This window comes from Stegodyphus dumicola, chromosome 9, assembly GCF_044657685.1.
Source record: "Stegodyphus dumicola isolate Sdum_Otavi_A_Nest chromosome 9, ASM4465768v1".
NCBI lineage: Eukaryota > Metazoa > Arthropoda > Arachnida > Araneae > Eresidae > Stegodyphus > Stegodyphus dumicola.
Genome location: NC_140776.1, coordinates 57969713 through 57992922, shown reverse-complemented (window position 1 = coordinate 57992922; position 23210 = coordinate 57969713). Strand labels below are relative to the sequence as shown.

The 23210-nt window shown below is 26.7% G+C and overlaps 1 protein-coding gene across 4 annotated transcripts in view; it reads left to right on the top strand.

Moving 5' to 3' along the window:
- LOC118203126 (tropomyosin) overlaps positions 1 to 19372 on the top strand; it is a 44620-nt gene extending 25248 nt beyond the window's left edge. For 2 of the 4 annotated variants that reach the window (XM_085823485.1, XM_085823483.1), the window contains 5 exons: positions 1277 to 1347; positions 7120 to 7195; positions 13236 to 13298; positions 15700 to 15769; positions 19094 to 19372. In XM_085823485.1, coding sequence (XP_085679611.1) covers positions 1277 to 1347; positions 7120 to 7195; positions 13236 to 13298; positions 15700 to 15769; positions 19094 to 19176 — 363 coding nt within the window. In that variant the 3' untranslated portion in view covers positions 19177 to 19372. Of the gene's footprint in view, positions 1 to 1276; positions 1348 to 7119; positions 7196 to 13100; positions 13164 to 13235; positions 13299 to 15699; positions 15770 to 19093 lie in introns of all 4 variants that reach the window. The other 2 variants (XM_085823484.1, XM_085823482.1) reach the window with 1 other exon arrangement.
- Positions 19373 to 23210: the final 3838 nt, after the last annotated feature.

The window sequence follows — 23210 nt, the reverse complement described above, 5'->3', positions numbered from 1 at the left end:
ATTGTGCCTTTTATAAAGCTCTTTGAAAAAGACAATTTTTAAAATATAAATCAAAATTCATATATATTAACTTTTATGAAATCAAATGTAATCGGTTTGAAAAGTAATTCACTAATTAGTTTAAACTGAGATAAATGTTATATAAATTTGTAAAATGAAGAGCCCAAAATAAATTATAACATATTTAATAATGCTGTTGTTCTACTAACTGCATGTTTTAATGAGTTTTAAAAATTCATATTAATGTTTTCGTTTTAAGATAAACACATTTTTTATTAAAAAATTAAATGGTAAAACAAATTTAATATTTTTTTAATCTGTTCTGTCTAGTTTTCTTTTTTATGCTATGAAAAAATAATTTAGACCTTTTAAACTTTTTTCTTACAATGATTATTTTTCACTGAATTACTGGAATAGCATTATGAAAAGTAAAACATTTTAAGGTACTTGACAAGAAATGCAAAATGTGAACGGATTATAACATGGAAGTACGAATATAAACTATTCTAAGTTTTTATTATAGTGTTAAATTTTAACCTGTTAGGTTAGATATAGTTTATTTAGTTAGATAGATGTGCTAGTGTAGTACATAATTTCATATCACTATTAAAAGCTATTGATATATATTTGAATTTGTGAGTTTTGTTGCCATAACCTAAATGAAATTTGCTTTTGTGAAAGATTTAACTTACTGTTATTGATTATTAATAAAGAGTTTTTTTAAATATACTTCATGAAATCTTTGATTTGTGTGTTCAGTAAATTATTATTAGACATAAGAAAAAAAGAGTTGTGCTCAAAATATAATATGCTTAAATATATATTTAAAATCTTGGTTTTTTTGTCATTTGATTCATCTGCAAATTTAAAGTACTAAAGTTTTTAAGTACTGTTGTGTCATTCTAAACATTTCATAGTACTAATTAAAACATAATTTATTAATAAATTTATTAACAGAAACTCTACATTAAATTTAAGTGTGGGATAGTTTCTAAATGTCCATTTGTTCTGAAAACAAATTTTACATAAATCCTCATAGCCATAGCTTAACAATACATGTAGCTGATACACAGCGTGCTTAATTTTGTAAAATTTTCTACACTGTTTAATTTTCAATGTAGTTTTAATGGATTTTGTAAGAAAAGGAATTTTTTATATGTTGTTCATGAGAGCAGCTGTTTTAAATGACACAGAGAATGTAACTCTTATGTAAAGTTATTATATTGCAATTAAATTTCATAATTCTTAACTCTACTTGACTTCTAAAATTCCTCAGGTTGCCCGTAAGTTGGCCATGGTTGAAGCTGATTTAGAACGTGCTGAAGAGCGTGCTGAGACTGGTGAGAAGTAAGTTGTGATATTGCCTGTTTTGATATGTGTGTATATCTTTATTGTGATGTTACTTTGATGAGATCAAGATGTTTTTGTTAATCCTTATTCTTTCACACTTTAAAGTCTGTAATTATTCATATTAGCTGTGCGTTTTGTGATGAGCGATATGAATATACATACTGAAGGTGAAAATTGGTTCACATATATCTTATCATAATTGTAAATAATGCAGCTTTAGATTGTGTGTAAGTGATGATTACTTGTTGTGAAAAAATAGCATTTTATAATCACTTTATATATTAATATTACCAAAAACTGCCTGTAATAAACATGAAATATCCTACTGTTAACTTGTTTTATTAAAAATTATTATATTCTTAGAGATTTACTGCAAATGAAAATGCAAACCATTCTAAGAAAACCTTGACTGAAATTTGGTGATGAAATGTACCCTTGAACTCCTGTGGGATTCAGATCGTGTGGTCAGGAAAAAAAAAAAAAAAAAAAAACTTGCACAAATTTATAGAATAGGAAGTTTTAATTGAAATTTTTATTACCTAGATAATTGAAAAGCTCACAATTTTAAGCATAACAGATCTATAGAGATTGATACTACTTAATTTAACGTGACTAATTAGTTAAGATTACAAGAAATAGTATGCTGCCAGAAGATATAATGAGAATGTTCAGATATAAATTTGTAGTGAAAATAAGATGAGTAATTTTAATGATATATAATAAGTTATTCAGCATTTGCTATTTTACTGTTTATTAGGAATTTTGTCTGTTAAATACAGATCATATAAGTTATCATTAAGAAAGTTATAAATTTCTAATTTTCATACTTATTTAATGTAAATAGAATTAAATATAGATGTTAAGTAAATTTAAATATATTGTTAAATAATCAGGAAAGCTATGCATCTCTAGTTTCCTTTACCTTCTATTAATTAAAAATCAGTAATTATAAAAATGTGAAAATAATGCTGTCAGAAAACATAATATGTTAATAAAGTTAAAAAAGGAATTTGGATGAAAACTCAATGACTAATGATAATAATACATAACAGATTATTCACCCCTTTATGATTTTTCTCTGGTATATTTAATAATTCTAATAAAATATGCATAAGTAATTAGACTAATTATAGATCATTAGCTTGTACTTGAAATAATTAATTGTTTAAGCTAAGTTTCATCATTTTCAAAATGACATAGTACTACTCTAAACAGAAATATGCACAACTCTTGAAAACAAGATCCACTTATAATGCATCTTGATTTTTTTGTAATTCATAAATGCTGTTTATTGGTTAGATATGTGTCCTTATTATTTGTTTTTACTTTATTGCTTGCTCAGTGGGATTAGTTAAACTTGGATATTAAGTAGTATCTTTCAAAAGGTAAGTGGTTAAAGTTCTATATGAAATTTGTGATGTAGAAATAAAATTTTTGCACATCACTGTTATTTGCTTTATAGCTTAATTTAAAATAAAACTAGTGTATATTGAAGGGAAGTTTATTCAACATTTTTATAACTGCATATATAAGGGGGGAAATAGTTAAATATAAATAGTAAAGATATAAGATTTGTGTAATGTATACTGTTTTTAACAGAAATGAGTGTTGGTATCAGCTTAGTTGGATTTTTGGATAAATTGCATTTCTTGAGATTGATAATCTGTATGTCAGATTTTTTTTTAATTTTTAAGTACAGGATTTAAGAGGATAATGACCGCACAGTTTTAAATTATATATTAAAATCCATATAGTTTTATTCATGATACTATTGTAATGTTTTGAAATTAAACATAATTATCTTGTGCAATCCATTGTACTACACATGTAAACATAATTTTAATGTTTAAATTATATAAGAGTAATAATTAAGTATTGAATGGTTTGGACAAAATTTATTTTAATAGTTATTAAAAAATAAAAAAGGGCTGTTTCATTTACCTTCAGATTTTAGCTATGAAAACTGAGAAATAAGGACTTTTACATTAAAATACAAAATGTAATTTATTATGTTTGTTTTAACATTATTTTTTTAACATTTAATATGAATTGCTGGAGTTCCTTTAATTCTAAGATATAAGCCAGCACTTCTTAAACTTTTTTTACCCTTTTTTATCATTGAAATTTCTTCAGGCTACCAGATATTAAATGTAAAATAAAGATGCAGAAATAAATATTTTCCCCAAAATAATTTTTATTTATTTATTTATTTATTTTGTAAGCAACATACATATGATAAAAAGTAGTTTTAGGATTTGTTTCAAGCAACAAAAATTAATGAAAGAAAATCATGTTTTAATGAGATGAATGTGCTTGAATTTTGCTGCATAACAAATTAAATTTTGGAGCAATATTTGATACTGCTGGATGTGATCCATTTTCAGTGTTTTTGAGTGATAAACAATATTTGGATTTAAGCGTTAAAGCTGGAGAAGGTTATTTCACATAAATATGTGATGCTGGATGGCAGAACATTATATGCCATTTCAGAAACTGTAAGAAATTCAGTTCTAACTCCAATCCATAAGTTTGTCAGTGATTTTTGTGGAAACGCAAGTTTTCAGTTACTGGATACACAATAAATTCTTCTTGAGATTTATATGGCAGATGATTAATCTCACTGTCAATTAAAAATGATTTTTGACTCTGATGGCTTTTTCAAATTAATTTGAAGTTTCAATATGAAGTAATTGCAAATAGGTGTTTTTAAGGTTTTTAAGTGATCTTTAATAATGTTTCTGATTAAAAAGTAGAGTAATAAAGTTGATAAAATTATTTATTCATAATTTCATAGGTGATAATGTTGTTTAACAAAGCAATTTTCCAAATTTCATCACCATATTTAATACTTTCTTGAAGTATTTTTACCATTTTAACAGTAGTAATACAAGATCTTCTCGAATGGTGCACAGCTTTTTATTTTTAGCAATAAAATATGAAACTTTGTATGCTACAAGTAAACATTTTTCATTAACAGTCATAAATTTTTCTACTGTATTTTTATTATAAGAAGATTTTTAACAGTTATTCAAAATATTTTGGTTTATCGATATGAGAAAGTTGCTTAGATTCAATATGCTCTTTTAATTTTATTGTTTCTTACTCTCATAGTCAAAATGTTACTGCAAATTAAACAAAGAGATTATTTATTACCATCAGAGTTGTTGAAATCAAGGCCAAACTGGAGACATGTCTCGTCATATTTCTTTTTATGTTAGATGTCTCTTTCCAATTAGTAAATCTAGCTTGAAAAGATTTTATAGAATTGCCATCTAAGTCATTATTCTTGTTACTCAAGGTCAACCATTTGTTCATGGGGAAAAAAGTATTTTCATCCTAAAATATAAATAAAATAACATTTCTCTTAATAATTATTCAAATAAATACCAACCATATGCGAGTGAAACAGTAAAATACAACATTGTATTATTTTGTAATGTACATACTTACAGTCATGAAACAAAAACAACTGACTATACTGGAAAAACCTTATCTCTTTATTAGTTGCAGCAGCATTAACCTTGTTCTTGGGTGCCTGTGTGGTGCAGGATGTTTAATACTGTGTGTTTACGGCATATTTTGTATTGAAACTGCAATGGAACACCACTATTATGATGTGCTTAGTGATATTTTTTCAATAAGTAAATACAATTTACAGCTCAACTTGGCCAGTATTATGATTTTATAATTGCACCGTGCAAAAATTGTAATATATAAATGAAAGATAATGAAGGAATTGGAACTTATGTTTCCTTGAATTCATGTATGTGAATTAAAATTTTTTGACTCCCAACATTTCGCTTTGCAACCCTATTTGGAGCTATAACTCACAATTTAAGAAATGCTGATATAAGCACATGTTAACCTAAGAAGTGAACTTGGTCTTGCTAATACTTTTATTTATTTTGGTATAAATGCCACTTCTAGGCATTTCTTTATAATGTTGATCATGTCTGAGATACGTTTATCAGATTACTGTTGTTTTTACCCCCTCAAAATTTTCTATTAAATTGTCCTGGACATAAATACAAAATATATATGTAAATTAAAATCTGTAGAATAATAAACTTAATGAACTTGCTTGTCTCATATGATGCAATCAAAGAAATGCTATTTGCAACTCTAAAATTCAGGCTAAAATCAAATAACTTTAAAATAATATTACATTAATTAAGTCTAAAATGACCAACAATAAAAAATATTTGAATTTACTTCCTTTAAAGACATGTATTAGTAATTCCAGAAGATGTCATTTAATCATTCTGAATCTAAAAACAAATCAGTTCTAGCAATTAAAAATTAATTAATAAATCAAACTTATACATCATTAATTTCCTTAAGCTTAAATTCAAATAACCATTTAAGCTATAAGGAATTTCTCCCACCTTCTTAGCATGCCTTTGTCGTGTGGTGGTCTGCATGCTGGGCACAAATTCCAAAGGTCCACGGTTCGATTCCCAGCAAAGGTGTTGCTAATTTCTCATCTTTCCTGCTTCCAAAAAATACCTAATATCTCTGCAGTAGCGCCCGAACTAAAAGAGTGTTGGGTGATGATTCTTTACACCCAGGATTTGGCGATTGGGTCCCCTAAAACCCCAGTCGCCCTTTAAAAGAGGGAGTATATAAGGTATTTCTCTCACCTTCTTGACATGCCTTCATGGTGTTGTGGTCTGCACGCTGGGCACGTATTCCAGAGGTCCACGGTTTGATTCCTGGCGAAGGCATTGCTAATTTTTCATTTTGCATGCTTCCAAAAATTACCTGATATCTCTAATCAAATAATTTTAGCTTAAAATCAAATAATAATAATAATAAAATCAAATAATAATAAGCTTAAAATCAAATAATTTTAAAAATAATGTTGCATTAATTAAGCCTATAATGACCAACAGTAAAAGATATTTGAATTTACTTCCTTAAAAGACATGTATTGTCCAGAAGATGTCATTTGATCATTGTGAATTTTAAAACAAATGATGTCTAGCAATTAAGAACTAATTAATAAATCAAACCTATACATCATTAAATTATTTCTTTCTAGATGAGTAATTACATTGTTCTATGTTGAAAAATTAGTATTTAACATTTTATACCTTCACTATTTGCACATCATTTAATAATGGTTGCCATAATTGCTGAAATTATTTTATAATGTTGGAAGCTGTATTATCTCATATATTTTGTCTTAAACACAATTAAGGAATAATTATAAATTTTCTTTAAATAGAATATTTTCTTTGGCATTATGCTTAATATCAAAAGCATTAAAATCAAATGTCTTGATGTGTATCCTCGTTTTATAATGAATTAGTCTTCGCACATTCTGCATTTTTACTAGCTATAAAATAAGAATTTTAGTGCAAGTCCTAGCTGACCTCTTTAAAAGATGCTTTAGGTAAAAGCATCTTTTAAAAGTTAATTTTAAAGTGATTCACAAAACAGAACATTTTTAAATTAATCTAACAAATTTATTTTGTTTAAATTTGGATATTTTGTGAATCTGAAAATTTTGAATGGGCAGTATCAGTTTATATACCTTGAAGTATATTTTACTATACCTATCGAAATAATTGTTGACTTGCGTTATTACTACTTATTTTAAAACCATTACACATGTGTGTTATATAAATGTTGATTTTTAAATATCATAATGGAGAGAAAATAAATATAAAATCTAATATGTCAGGGTTTATATAAATTTTTTAAATAATTATTTTGTGCTTTTTAAGTGAAGATTATTGTGGAGTAAATCTTTAACTAATTTTTCAGCAAAATCGTAGAGCTTGAGGAAGAGTTGAGAGTTGTTGGTAACAATCTGAAATCTCTGGAAGTCAGTGAGGAGAAGGTAAAAAAGGATAACTGGATGATGTGTTTTTTGAACTTATTTTGTTTTTGTTTTGTTTACTTTTTATATGGTCAGCAGCCAAAATTTTTGAACAACTTTTTTGCAAGAAGTGCATGCTATTTTTAAACATGAATCAATAATTTTTTAGCAAACGGATTTTTCTCACATTTTGAAATATTTTTGCGCTTTTGCTTGCATGTTGAATATGGCAAATTTTAATTTTGCTGCTTACTTTTTACAGAAATTTTTGTAATCCCACCAATTTTATGCAGAGTTTTTTTTTTTTTTTTTTTTTGATTGAATTAAAAAAATTTTTGAGAAATAATGTTCTGCAGTGTGGATATAAAGTGACAGATCTTGACTTTATGGTAGTGGAATTAACATGCAATAATTAATAACAAATCATTGTTTATGAATTTTGTTCACAAAGTTGAATCTTTTATCAGATTTTCATAATTATATTGTAAAATAACTTAATAATAAAGAAAACATTAAACCAAATAAAATTTTAACGCTGTAATACAGTAAAACTTTGTATTACAGTATAAATAAGAAATACAGTAAAACATTGTTAACTAGAAATTATTCATAATTCTGTAATTTGAAATGAGTACTTTCTCCAAATAAAATGTTTTACAAATTAATGTTAACTTTTTTCAATAATTTGAATTTCTTTAATTCAAATAATTTAATATAGCAAACATTTTTTAACAACACTAAATTTTATTATCTTCAGTATTGTTTGTTTTGTTTTTTCCTTTTGATGAACAGCATTCAGTTATTATTCACAGTCTACATAGATCATGTTACAAATCTTCTTTACAGGGTATGTAAATGTGGGTAAAATATAATTTTGTTGCCTTTTGAGTCATTTCTCACCTTCACAAATACCTATGCTTTTAAGAAGATTTAAAATGTACTGTAACATAATTTATTTTAGAAATGTAATTTATATTTTTATTTAAAATAAACCTAAATTCTAGCATGCTATTTTTTTTATTCTGCTTTTTTAAAGTATTAAATAATTTTCTTTGTAAAATCAAAAGACAGGTTCTTTAAATTGCTAATGTTATTACACTATTATATTAATATGTTCATTTAATATTTTTACATTTGAATGGAAAAAGAATTAGCATCAAGTACTGGGAACACTTTTTATGTTTTCATGTGCATTCTAAATATTTTTCCATCAGAATCATATGCCACTGCCAATTTACATAATTCTTTTCTAGTGTAAATATACATTTTAAATCCAAGTTTCTTTGTTTTAATAAAATTTTTATATATAAAAACAGCTTTCATTATTGATATACACAATTATAATTTGTCTTGCTTTTTTAAATATATGTGTACTTACGCATCCTAGATAGAATCCTAAGCATTTTTAATATTTGCCAGGAGTTTCTTTAGCTGAAATTGTATTTACTATTATTCTAAAATATTTTTCACACTTTCTTCATTTTTCAAAATTTGACTAGTTTATGTAGATTAGGAAACACCATTTTATCTCTGGCTATGTACATATATTTAATAAACAGTTGGATATTTTGATGCAACCAATAGAGACTTATTAGATTGCTTGACTTCAAGCGTACAGATTTAATGGGTTAAAAATAGTTGAAAAGAAAATGGTATATGTTGTTCAGGAACATTAGTGCCCCCCCGGCCAAGTAACTTTGCAAAGGAAACTTTGCTAACAACTTTCTAATAAAATACTTCTTTTCTAATAAAATGCCAAAAAAATTGAGGGATTTATACTGTCAGATTTTTAAATTAAGTTAATTTAGCACAAAATGATAGATGTTGTAATCTGCTTAAATTGTAAAATTCTGGATAAATTTGTAATAATAGAAATTGTATGAAATATGCTTAATATATATGCTATATCAGATATTTCATACAATTAATAAAAGGATCTGCCATCATATCATAATACTAATAAATATAAGATACTGTGTTAATTTTTTTAAATTGGTAATACACTTGAAATAAATCACTAAAGCTATAATATTTTCCTGTAAAATTTTTCCACTGCATTAATTTCTCAGGAATTGAAAATTTAAATGATTTAAATGTTAGGGTATAAAATCCAGTTTTATATTAAAAATGTTTTATTATTATTATGAATCCTTTAAAATAGATAATAATAATAATTAAGAACTAAAATTCTTTAATTGATGAAGTTAATTATATGCAAAATCTAATTGAAAAAAATATTATTATGCAAATGTTATTTATTATATTGTACTTATTGTTTTTATGTACTACACATATCTTACTTTTACTATTATTTTCTGAGATTAATTTTTTAATGCATGCATATCTCATAAGGAAAAACTCCTTCCAGGTTTTGAGTTGAAAACTAGAATGCTTAAAACTGCAGAGTAATTCCATTTATGCAATTAGCCAAATTCATTTCAATAAGTCAAGATCTGTTCTTTTTTGCAGCATATTTCTAATATGTTTGTGCATTCACACTTTTTCTACTATCACAATATTGTTTGATATTGATGTTAAAAATTTTTAATTTTTCAGATGATTTCAGTTATATGTATTTAAGGTGCACATAGTAAAATCAATTTTTAACATCCTTTTAGATATTTATTTTGTTATTGCATTTACAGTAAAATAATAATTTTTATTTTATTTTAAAATAAAATCCATATTTTTATATTTTTCACTCTCTTTTTTTTTTTGGTTTATTTTTCCTTTTTTTAAAATTTCATTAGTTTTTAATTTTATTAAAAAATAAATTAGAAACTTTTTATCTGCCTTTCCTTTGTTAATATTTATTAATGTAAGAAAAAAGATTTTATATTACAGTTTCCTGTGAAAACAGCACTGAATTATTTAATCCCTTGCAAATAAAGATAAGAATAAAATTTTGAACAATTTCCTTAATAATAAGTGTTTATAATACATTTTATTTTAAAAGTTAATTTGATTATATTATAAAGTTAATAAGGATTTAATTTATTAAACATATGTTTTTATTTATAAATTACATTATACTTTTGTTTGAAATCATCTGAATGTAATATTATTTGTGAATTGATATGAATTTAAAGTATGTTATTGCATTTTTAAAATTTATTTATATGATTGGATGTTTCATAAACCTTCTTCATCTTCAGAAATTTGAGGAAAGGGGAAGTAAATATAAATTTCTAATTAATTTAGGTGGGAGGTTTTAATAATGCTTACTATATTGCATAACAGCGTATAAAGTTGGCCAGTGCATTGCTGCTTCCTAACAGAGGTGGATTTACTTTTAATTAATTATTATGTAACTACATTAAATTTCTTTTTTTGTAGCAGTTCATGAATTCTGGAATTTAATTGAGGTACTTCTTAATTATTTCTGCTACTCTATGTACAGCAAGAAAATTGAGGGAAAACAGTTTGGTAATATCAAATGTAATTTGGGAAGTGTCAGCTGAAAATTATTATAGTAAAATTTACAATTTTGTAAATTTGCATTGCATTATTTTTTAAATAAAATATGAAATATAGTCATTGAAAAGATTGCATCATATAGCCTGTGAAATTATATTAGTATTTTTTAAGATCACATAATTAGTCAAACGGGTGGAAAGTAACTAAACTGAAATTTTAGGAATGCATTGGTTTTATCACATTAATTGTAATGTAAATTTCAAGTTCCGTGTGGTATTTTGATTAGTTATGGGTTTTAGTTTGAGTTGCTATTTAAATCCACCACTGCTTTAAATATAACATTCATTTCAGTGTGCAGTCTGTGTTCCTAACCTGCATATGAGCCTTTGTTTTCTTACTAACAATAGCTTGTATTCTTTTCTGTCTCCTGTAGCACCTGTTTTACTCATAATTTGCAGCAATATTAGTTTTATTATCACCCTTGTATATATATAGCTCTCTTTAGTAGTTAGAATCATGTTTTTTTTTTTTTTTTTTTTTTTTTTTTTCTTTCATTGTGCAGCAGTAAATATTGTTAGTTTACCTAGTATTTTAACTGCTGCTGCCCATATCCTCTGTCTAAAATGCCAGGCTTATAAATATATATTTTGTTTTTGATGGAACAAAACTAATACATCCAGAAGTCATACTCTAAGTTTCATAGAAAAACTGCCTGAAATTGTAATTAAAATATCTATTTATAATTATAGGAGTTAAATTTTAAACGTTGTTTTAGTAGTTATTTTTTTTTATTTTTGGATCAAAACATTTCTCAGTACTAAAAAGGTTTATTCGTTTTTATTAGCAAACATCTGTTCCACTAATATCTATAGTATATTGAAGCTAAAAAACACTGCAGTAGACTTCTTTATTTATGTAATTCTGAATAACTAATAATAAGCTTATGATGTTTATGTTTATTGGTTGTGTCCCATGTATTTTAAAGGTCATACAATATGCCCTCTCCCATATATATTTGAACCATTTAATACTATATCCTGATATAAAATTTGAAAATTTCTTTTTTATTTAAGTCTGTGAATAAATTTTCTGAACTATCAGGAATTTTTAATTAAAGCTTGGAATTTTAACCTTGGGTTGTATAGGAAATCAGCAAGCATTTTGTTGCTAAAGTCCTTGGATATTGAAGCATAGATTTATTTTTGTTTTGCTTATTTGAATTAGGATGGCATTTATATTGTATCCTTCTGAAGAGATGAGATGAATATATGCACAGTGAATTTAATTCATTTTTGAACATTTAAAATTTTATTAAATGTGTGTATTTTCTGTCTCATATTGCATTCAGATAATGATATAGCTAATCATTCTCTATTTTGCAGTTGAATTGTTTGATTTGTTGAAGGTTGAGATATTCATTTCTTTTCTATAGTTTCTGCATATTTTGAAAATGCCACTTCTTTTCATTTATACACCATAATGTGATTATTTTTTCACCATAATGTGATTATTATTATTTATACACCATAATGTGATTATTGTTTTCTGTAATTCAAGATTTTGCATTAACAGACCACAATGGTATCATTTTGTTATCTTATTTGCAATCGTGTAACTATTTTCCAAATGGATACCGTCGTATCATATTGCTTTTCCCAGTGTGCAGTGATAATTTGTGAATTACCTGTAATTGTAAATTTTTATAAAGTTGTCTTTTTTCCCAGTTTTGTAGAGGGTGATTATAACACATATCATACAGTTAAATCCATGTGAAATATTTTAATTTTTGGCATAGTAATAGGTATTAACAATAATATATTTTTTTAATTATTTTAAAGTTTTCAATTTGAATTTAAGAAAGTATTCTCTTTTTTATGTTCTTCCAAGAGAACGTCTTTAAAAGTGTTACTTACTCTCCACAGCTTTTTTACTATGAAGTTCTAAAGATGTGTTCTTTAAAATAGAGGCTTTTGTAAACTAAATGTTTTACATTATATTTTGTCTAATTGAGTTTGACTTTATGATATCTTATGATCCTCACTTGTTTTGACATTATTATGGGTAATATCGTGATAAAATTAAGTGAACTTTTTTTCTATTTCCTACACAAGTGCAATTCAGATTTTCTTTTTCCAAAATGGATGATGTGTTGTTATGATATATTTTATATCTATCTCTCCAGATATATATTATTACATTTTTTATTCCCTTAGATGTGTTTCTCTGTATGTTGCTGTTCCTTTTCGTGGAAATATTTTAGGGTTCTGATACCTTTTAGATAACTGCTTTCAAGTGAGCTTGCTGCTATAATGCCTTATTAGCATTTTGTCAGTCTATGGTGATTTGTAAGCTATATAAAACATATATTGTAGGGTAATAAGATGTAAAATATGTTTTTTTTTTTTTTTTTTTTTTTTTTTTTAAATAAGCCTGGCATCCAAAATAGTCCTTTAGTAGTTTAGAACCCATTTCAACTAATGCTTTCTTGCACACTTCATTTTAATCATAGAATCAACAAAGGGAAGAAGCTTACGAATCCCAAATTCGCACTATGACTTCAAGATTGAAGGAGGTAAGAAACACCTCTTTTTTGTTTTTTTGTACACTAAATTTAATGCATTTTTGTTCCTTTTGCCATACATAGGCTTTGCAGAAGGAAGAGACCTATGAAATGACCATTAGGCAAATGACTCAGAGGCTTCAAGAGGTATGCTTGTAATACGAGCTTAGTAGATGCAGAAATGGTTTCACATACATTTTATTTTTTAATATCTTTTTTACCTATAGATTTTGTACTTAATATTTAAATAATGGAAATAATTATTAAATAATGGAAATTTTGTACCAATTTCCATTATTTAAAAAATATATAGGAAACTAATTTTAATTTGTTAGGATTTAAATCAAATACTGTTAAAACTATCAAAATGATATTATATTGTTAGAACTTTTTACTAACATTTGCTTACATATATGAATTCAGTTCATAAGTATAATATATAGTTCTTAATAAATTGGTATAAATATTAGGATTATCTCTATTTATTTATTTAGTCTGGAATAAATGTCTTTTGAGAAGAATTATGCAAGTGTTTATTATCAATTTTGTTTATGTTTTAAAAATAAAAAGATTATTTTTTTAATCCTAAATAAAAAATTTTTATGATAAATTTAATATTGTTCATAAAAGTTAGTATGAATTAACAGGATTGATAAAGGAATATTAAATAAGTTAAAAAGAGTAGCAGATATGAATTAATTATTATATGACTTTTGCCATCAAATAAACTAAAATTTTATGTAATGTTGATATTTTACTCATATCCCTAAAACTATGCATAAATAATAATAATATATATATAGAGAGAGAGAGGATTTGAATACATAACTTTTTATTTCCAATAAAAACTCAACACTTCCTTTTTTTAAATTTAATTTATTGATATCTGAGAAGCATTTTGAATTCTATTTAAAACATATTAAGTTAATGAAATAGCAGCTACTTGATATACACAAGTTAATATAATATGTATGTAGACTTTTCCAGTAAATTAAGTGTAATATCCTTTAAGTGTTGAAAATTATTATTTTATTTATTTATTTATTTAAAACTGTGTAATGATGAATATAATTTAGGCTAAACAAGATTTTTGTCACTTCTTATATGAAAAGTTATTTTTCCTTAGTTTTCATACTAAATTACGTTTTCATTGAAATATTTTCCAAGGCAAAATTTTTAAGAGAAAGAAATATTTTCTGAGAAACCAAAACATTATATTTGTATATTAATTAAAGTTCAATATTCATATTCTCATTCCTTAATACTTTTTCATGTGTAATTTTTCTGAGAAACCGAAATATTATCCTTATGTTTAAAGTTCAACATTCATATTCTCATTCCTTGATATTATTCTATATTTCATAAATCTGCAATAAAATTAAAATTCATACGTTTAGAATAAAATTTTGAATTTCAAGTTTTTGCCATAAAACCAAAAAATTACAATTTGATTTTGCTTATTTTTTAAATAGAAGTAATATGTAGTACATATGTAATATTTATAAGTTTTTATTGCATTCTTACTCTCATATTAAAATGTCTTGCAAAAATTTGAAATTTTTAAATTAAAAAAAATTTTTTTTTCATTAAGAAATAAACTTTCAGTTGTCAATAATTTTTATGTTAAAACAACTTTTTAAAAAGTGTGTTTGATTATATATTCATACATTTAAGTTTCAAATATTTCATATAAGTATAAAATAATTTTTATATCACTTTAATGTCATGTTAAATTCGTTTGTATGTAACAATATAAGAAATTATTGTATTTTATTTAAATTTAATATTGAAGAGCAATAAATTACTATTATTTTAAAATTTATCATTATTTTATTTTATAAGTAAATAACATAAAAAAGGAACAATTTTTAATTTATACTTATATACATTCATTATCTGAAGTAAATTTTGACATATATATAGCGTTTAATTTTTTTTAAAGATAAAAATATAATATTTATATATTAAATACGAATGAAATTCTAAAATTTCTGCTAATTTGTACCTTTATATGTCGTAAAATTTAGTAAAAGTAAAATCAGTGAAAGATTTTGAAAAAAATTTCATATATTTTTAATAAAATTTCTGAAATTTAAAATTAATATTTTTATATACAAAATTTATTTTGAAAAACTAAAAAAGGAGTTTTTTTATAAAGTGATGTTATTTTATTTAGATTAATGTTAAATGTGAGATGCAAATTAAAATATATTAAAACTATATAGTATATATTTTTAGTTCAAGCTATATTTGATATCTAAAGTTCTAAAAATACTTTTAATTTATTTGATTTGTTTTATAAAGAACTTAAAAATGGTCTGATATTTGAAAACATTAAAAAATACAAAAACTGTTTTTTTTAAACCACATTTAGCACAAATTATTTTAATTTTATTAAATAATATCATCTAAATATATTTTTCTCTTTATGTATCTTTTTTTTTATATCATACAGAAATATCATTCAATGTTTAACATTTCTACTTTAACAAAATTACATTTATATGTATTTTATCTGCATGAATATTAACTTGGGAGTATATTACAGGCTGAAGCAAGAGCTGAATTTGCTGAGAGGTCTGTCCAAAAATTGCAGAAGGAAGTCGACAGATTGGAAGGTAAAACAGAAAGATTGTGCTTTTGTGTGTGTGTGTGTGTGTGTAAACACATGTATTCGTTTAATGCATATACAAGGCATAAAAGTATATAATGTATGTTTATTTAAATTTGACTGAAAGAATATGCAAATGAAGGATTAGGCAAGATTAAGTAACTGAGGTGAATTAGAAGACAAATATTTTTGATAGAAACAAGCTTTCACTGATATTTATATATAAAGTGTTATCATTTATGCAGAAAGTAATAGGTTAACTTATGTCAATGTATACAAAAGCATAATTTTTAGTATATTAACAAAAACTGTTTAGCAGTATGCACATCACGCTAAAGATACAAAATCCAATACTTTTTGGCCAAGTGGATACAAGACCACTATTGATCTACTATGTGATCAAAAAGTATCAGGATAATATAAAAATTTCAATTTATTGGTGAATATTATATCATCCTTGAAGAAATTCCTTCTGACTGTGAAGCTTTTAATGCTATTTTCCAATCCTTTAAACATATTGCAAAATTGTTTTCATGAAACCCCTTCCAGACATGTAGCAAATTTTCTTTTATTGCATGAACATACTCGATCAGAATGGCTTTTTTTAACCTTGTAAATAAGAAAAGATAAATGGTACTATTTCAAAGGTATAAGGAGGTTTCAAAACTATATTTATTGAATTTTTGGCCAAAAAATGCTTAAATAACAGGAGTATCATGAGCATGTGCATTATCATGATGCAAAACCTATGAATTATTCACCATAATTCAAATCTAGTTTTGTGAATTGCTTCATGTGTATGAAAAACATTCAAATAATATTCTTTGTTAACAATCTGGCCAGTTAGTAGAAATTTGTGATGTCGAACACCAGAACAGTCAAAGAAAACAGGTAGCAAAACCTTGATTTTTGACTAATTTTTACATAATCCAGTTTTGCTACACCTTTTGAGTGCTGATCATTTGAATGTTCATTAATTTGTATATCAGAGACATAGATCCATGTTTCATTACTGGTACTAATGCATTTTAAGAAAGCATCTCCATGGGCCATTTATGATGCGGTTTGGGGGAAATATTCGAAATTTTATTGGCATTGAAAATGTGCTGTGGCCATAAGCCCATATGTTCTCTCAGAGTTATTTGAGAAGATCCAAGTGATGCAGGAATTTTGATTAATTAGAGTAGTGTTATTCTAAATAGAATATAAAAATATTAAACAAGAAAACGTAGGGGTTAAATATCATGAAGTATATCATAAGTAAATCTATGAAAACAGAAAAGATTATTAAATGGGTTCAATTCATTTAACAAAAGAAGAGAAGCAGTAGAATAGTAGAGTATATCTGCTTCTTTCATCATTTATAGTTTTATCAATGGAAAAGTTTCATACCAAGTTCAGTTGTTCAAAGAAAAGTTTCACACAAAGCTTAGTGTTCAAATCTAAAACTTTTAGATCTCTATACAGAGTAATACTCTTTATTAGAGTGAAGCTAATCTTCTTTTTTTTTTTTTTTTTTTTTTTTTTTTGCATGCTTTTTATCATTTAATGAAAGCAAATGACTATTAATAATATTTTTTTTTATTTTTTATTCAGAATTGGTAGTAGCATTGTTATATGTAAACAGACAGATCGTTAAGTACCTTATCTTTATTGGCTGATAAATATAAGAACTCATTTATGCTAAATATATTTTTTATAAATATTTAATATTCTAGTATATACACTTTTTTGCAAAAAAAAATCGAAGCACCATGAAAGAAGTGGCTGCTTTTGATGAAATTGAATATGTGTATAGCTCATGCACAGATAATAAAATTATTAAAAAATCAAAATTATATTACCTGTTCACAGCTCACAATCATCCATTTAGTGTTCAAATTAGTAGTTTGACGAACTGCCCCTGGCAGCAGTGCATGCTTGAATTTGTCGAGGCAAGGAGGAGCGTTAGAGGTTCCTAATGTCAAGCATTAATCAGTTGTCACTCCAGATCTGCAATATTTTGTGGTGCCCGAATCTGGCGGCCTACTGTGTCTCGGACACGCTCGATTGGTGAAAGGTCTGGTGACCTTGCTGGCCAAAGAAGAGTATCAATCGCACGGAGACAATCCAGAGATATGTGGCCTGGCATTATCTTGTTGGAAAATGACCCCAGGATGACGTGCAATGAAGGGTAATGCAACCAGCTGCAGGATGGTATCAACATATCATTGAACTGTTAAAGATGTATGGAGGATGACTAAAGATGACCTGCTGTTATAAGAAATAGCAACGCAAACTATCATGCCAGGGGTTATGGGTGTATGGCTTTGGAAAACAAAGGCTGATTAGGACTGCTGGCGCCATCCTCTCCATACCGAACATGGTGGTCATCTGCTTCAAGAGATGCGGGATTCATTGCTAAACTATGTGATGCCAGTCTGATGGCAGCCATGATGATCGGCAGCAACACCACTCCAGGCGACTCCGCCGATGCTGTGGTGTCAAAGGAAATGTCTAAAAGGCCTCGGTGAGCGCAATCCTGCCTCAGACAAGCGCCGTGAGAGTGTGGACGGTACCACGGGAGGTGACGTGGCTGTAGTGCATTGAATAGTCGAGAATCATACCGTTCGGGCCTGGCGAACAGTCATCTTATCTTGCCTTGCATTTGTGATCCTTGGCCTTCCAGAGCCTTCATTTCATCGGCAATTTCCTTATAGCAACCAGTGCTGCCAACATCTTTGCACAGCAGTGTCTGTACGCTGCAGGTGACGCCCTATTGCTCGGTATGACCACCCAGCTTCTCGCAACCCTACAACGCAACCACGTTTGAAGTCATTTAGTTGTCTGTAAGGTTTTCGATATTGTCGTAATGGCATCTTTAGTTGCTTCTTTACAAAATTGCAATGGCAGCAACAAAAAAAAGATACATTTTTCGCCTCTGTTACTGATTTTATACTTTGCGAATTGCGCACTAGAAATGTGCGCTATGATTGCAATTCCTGTTCATTTGCCTTGAAACTTTGCAGTTCAATCAAGATGTTTTTGAATACCAAATTTCGTCACGATCGCAAAAGTCCATCTTGGTGCTTTGATATTTTTTTTTCCCTAAAGATTTTATTAATTAAAGTAAAAAAAAAGCTGCCAGCCATTATCCTGAAGTTTATTTATCAGCCTTCACAAAATGAAAGAAGAATTTAATTTAGTTATAGTATCACTTCTGCGAAGTTACGCACCTTCCCCTTGTTAAGATTATAATTATTAGTGTTATCATTATTCATTGCTTTTATGTAACATATCATTTATGAGGATTACTACAGCTTTCTTAATTATTGTATTCCTCCTATTTCAGACGAACTGGTCCAAGAAAAGGAGAAATACAAAGCAATCTCAGACGAGTTGGACCAAACATTTGCAGAGCTTACTGGCTACTAAATATCTCGCTTCTGTGCCTGCATATCTCTACAAATTCCATTTTGTATGTTTCTCACTCTTTGTCTTGGATGTCAACATCTCTTATCATCCAAACTGTGAACGAAAAACGAAATCGACTTTGTGTTTCACGATCATATGTGGCCGAGCTTGAACCTAAACGCAAGCTGAGAAACATAAATATAGAATTTATATACACCTCTAACATTTACCAAAGTTGCTCTGTATATCTAATATTCAAACTGTAAATTTCAAAAAAATGTGAAATTTTACTTGAGAGAATCATTAAAATGATTTTTATTCGTTCAGGCTGTCATTCTAGAATTTCTTTACAATAAATACGATGTTTTGATTGTTTCATAGCTGCGGCAAAAAAAAAAGTGCCACTTCAAATAACTTTTTTAAAAAACATGTAAAATATATCCGATTTTGCATCAGTCATTAAGTTAAAAAAGAGGTTCTTCTTCAAATTGCTCCACAATGACAAAATACAGCTGGTTAAGCGCCAAATTTTGATTAAAACAAAGTTATAGAAAAAAATTTCTGTAAAACTTGATTAAAAAAAATCGTTATTTTTCCTCTTATATTTTATATAAAAATAAAAAAAAATATGAGCTAAAATTTTCGAATTATGTTGTGGAAGAGTGGTGATATATTAGTATAATGGAAGGGGGCTCGTAGGAAATTAAAGGATGAAGAAGAGCTTTCTTAAGAATGGCTTATTGTCATTTAAAAGAAAAATCAACAAATATTAATTTGAGATTTTCATTATGGCCTAAAATCGGAGTGATGAGAACTTCAGGAATTTTTTCAAATTTTCAAAAACTTCACAAATGTAAACTAAATTTATGAATTTCAGTTTTGTTATCTTTTTTCTAAGTTCTGCTATCATTTTTGGACGTTTAACAAAAAAAAAAAAAAAAAAAAAAAAAACATATGCAATGCATTATAATATATAAAAACAAATAGAAGACTTGATCCTCATGCAACAGCATAATGACAAAATCATTGTCTGATTGCTTTGTAAATAAATGTAAATAGCAATTCATAAACAAATAGTGTAATATAATATTTATTTAGTTGCTTGCTAGTTATTTATTTATTTACTGCTTCTTAGCTAATGAACTCTTTATGAAAATTGTTAATAAAAATCTTAGTTTTTGAAATTCCTGCATTTTCCCTATTATGGGCCTTGCAAGGTTTTGTCCCCACCCCTGTTATGAAATTACTACCATACATACAATTATATCATTTTGCTTTCTTTTAGAAAATATGAGCAGTTGAAACCATAAATGATCACTTGAATACATGTACTAATAATTCTAAACCTTCTAAATTTTAGAATGGTTTTATTAATATGTTTCAAATAAAGAATTATATAAATATATATGTAAATTTCAGATTAACAATTGAACATGGAAGCTCAAAGATGATTATTAATATGTGCAAAAAGGGCTGAGGTTTAAAAGTAGTTTGACTGAATATGTACAGAATAGTGAAAGGAATTTCCTTTTTTTTAATATATTTATGCTATCAATTATAAACAAAAAACAAATCTTAGTGTCATTTAATATTCACGTATATGCACAGTGGTTGCAGAAAAACATTTGGCATAATAATATTACTCATTTCTGTGGTGCTTTTGCTATTAATTTTTTGTCAGTTGGAGTAAAATAAATTTTTCTCTGTTTTTTTTTTTTTTTTTTCCCGTATTGTAATCAAATCTTTTATTCTATAAACTTGCAGCCAATAAAACTACTAAATATTTTAGAAGTGGAACTAAACCGTTTCTGCTACTACTCTGAGTAACTGATAATCTTTGTAGGTACACATCACAATTTATGTACTCAAAATTTTATTATTTATTAAACGAGCATATCAAAACTAATAGATTTTTACCATATACTATATTCCAAACTGCTACAAGTTTTGAAATTCATCTCTTTTAATTGTTACAGCTTTTGAAATATCTGTAACTTGCAACATACTTTAAAATATATTACTATAAACTATTACAATTTCTTAAAATTTAATACTCTTTGAACTGAGCTTTTGCAGTCACATGCTTGAAAACAACGAATAGATTTAAGAAGTGAACTCTGCAGTCACATTGTTAAAAACAACAAATGGATTTAACAGGTGAACAGAAATCTGTAAGTAGTTTTTACAGATTTATTTTACATGTCATATTTCATATTCAATTTGTAAATTTCGAGTATAATCTAAAATTTTGTTCTAGAATTTGAAATAATTTTTATATAATCAAATTAACATTTAATTGTTTTCTCTGATACAAATTTTTAAATATTTTTATGGAAAGGCGTAATATTTTTATCAAATTGATAAAACCTGTTTAATGTCTTAGTTATCACAAAATTTAGAATCATTATGAATTCCTCTTTCATAATTTTTTTTATTAGAGTAGTTGGTTAATTAATTATGACGACATATTTTAAAGGTATTTACATAAGAGGGGAGTTGCTTGTATGGCAAAATCTGATTAGTTAATTATCATGGCACAGCTATTTGCCTCAAATGAGAGATGCCTGTATTTGAAGTCTATTTAAGATAACTGGCTCTGTATATGCTGCACATGAGTAAAACTATAAGATTTCTATACAGACAGCTCCTTCACCTGCCAGGAAACAAAACCAGGATGATCGATGTTTTGGAAAGTTAGCCATTTGTCCTCTGATGAGCAAAATTAAATTAGAGAATACTGAACACAGAAGCTCTTGCCGACAATAAATCAAATTATCTTCTAAGTAAGATAAATAATGCACAAATGAAGATTTATATGAGATTGCCAGAACTGTTAAATACAGTGTGTGTTTATATTTTTATTATTAACTCATATGATTTAAACCAAGTTCTGAGCATAACCATCAATATTGAGTTTAACATGGGTTTATTTCCAAAGCATATAAAGTCGAATAATGAACTTATATAGAATTATGGTAAGACTATATTTTGATGCTTATTCCATAGACATCTATTCTTAATATAGCAATTAAATTAATGAATCTGTATAACTAATAGCTATCTTCCATTGAGGTTAAAATTTTTAAGGACAATAATGAACAAAACTGTATAAAAAATGAATTATTTAAATCAAAAGGGATATGAGCTGATTCTTTTGCTTGAGGAACATATCTTTTAATTCATCAGAAACAGAGATGGTTGACATTTTATTGCCTACATACTTTTCTGACTTATAGAATTGGAAGCGTATGTTTGTACACCTGCTGGACTTTGCAACTTCTTCTGTAAGGAGAACTCCACACCCATCTTTCACATATGTCATAAATATTTATAATGTGATACATTTATTCTAAATTCTTTTCTGTCAACTGTTATTATAAAGTACTGTTTTGGTTCGAACTCCAAACAAATACTGTATGGTATGTATGTATCAAGGCATACATACTGAATTTAAGCATTAATAAGTTACATGTAGTATTGAAGGTGATTTAAAATGCGACAATTCTTACTTGATTATCATTATTTCCGAATTCCTGAAAAGGATCTGTAAAATATTATAAAACATGTGCAACTAGATAATGATACTAAAAATGTAATCTTACTGTAGAGAAATAAAGAGGGGGGGGAATTATTCAAATATAAATATTTTCTCCCCACCTCGAATTATTGGTATGATGTCAAAGATTATTGCTTAGTATATTAAAAAAGGTTTTTGGTTGAGATATTTCTATGGATTAGCCTGATAAAGGATATCGTTATATTTGAATTGGCAGTTCAACCCTATGTAACTGAATGAAGTATGTATATAGTAAAATTTCGATTATTTATGTTTCGTAACCATTATTCGTGATGTACAGTGTGTCCATCAAAAAAAAAAAAATCCCCGGTATATGAATCCCTAGCGCCCAATCTGCTCAACCAATCGAAGTAAAATTTCAGATATTTGAATGTGTGTGTCAGCTATCACGGTTACGGTTACAGTGAAAAAATTTCGAATGTTCGAACCCACTTTTTTTCTGCGCAGATTTATCAACACACTGAAAAACCATAAATGG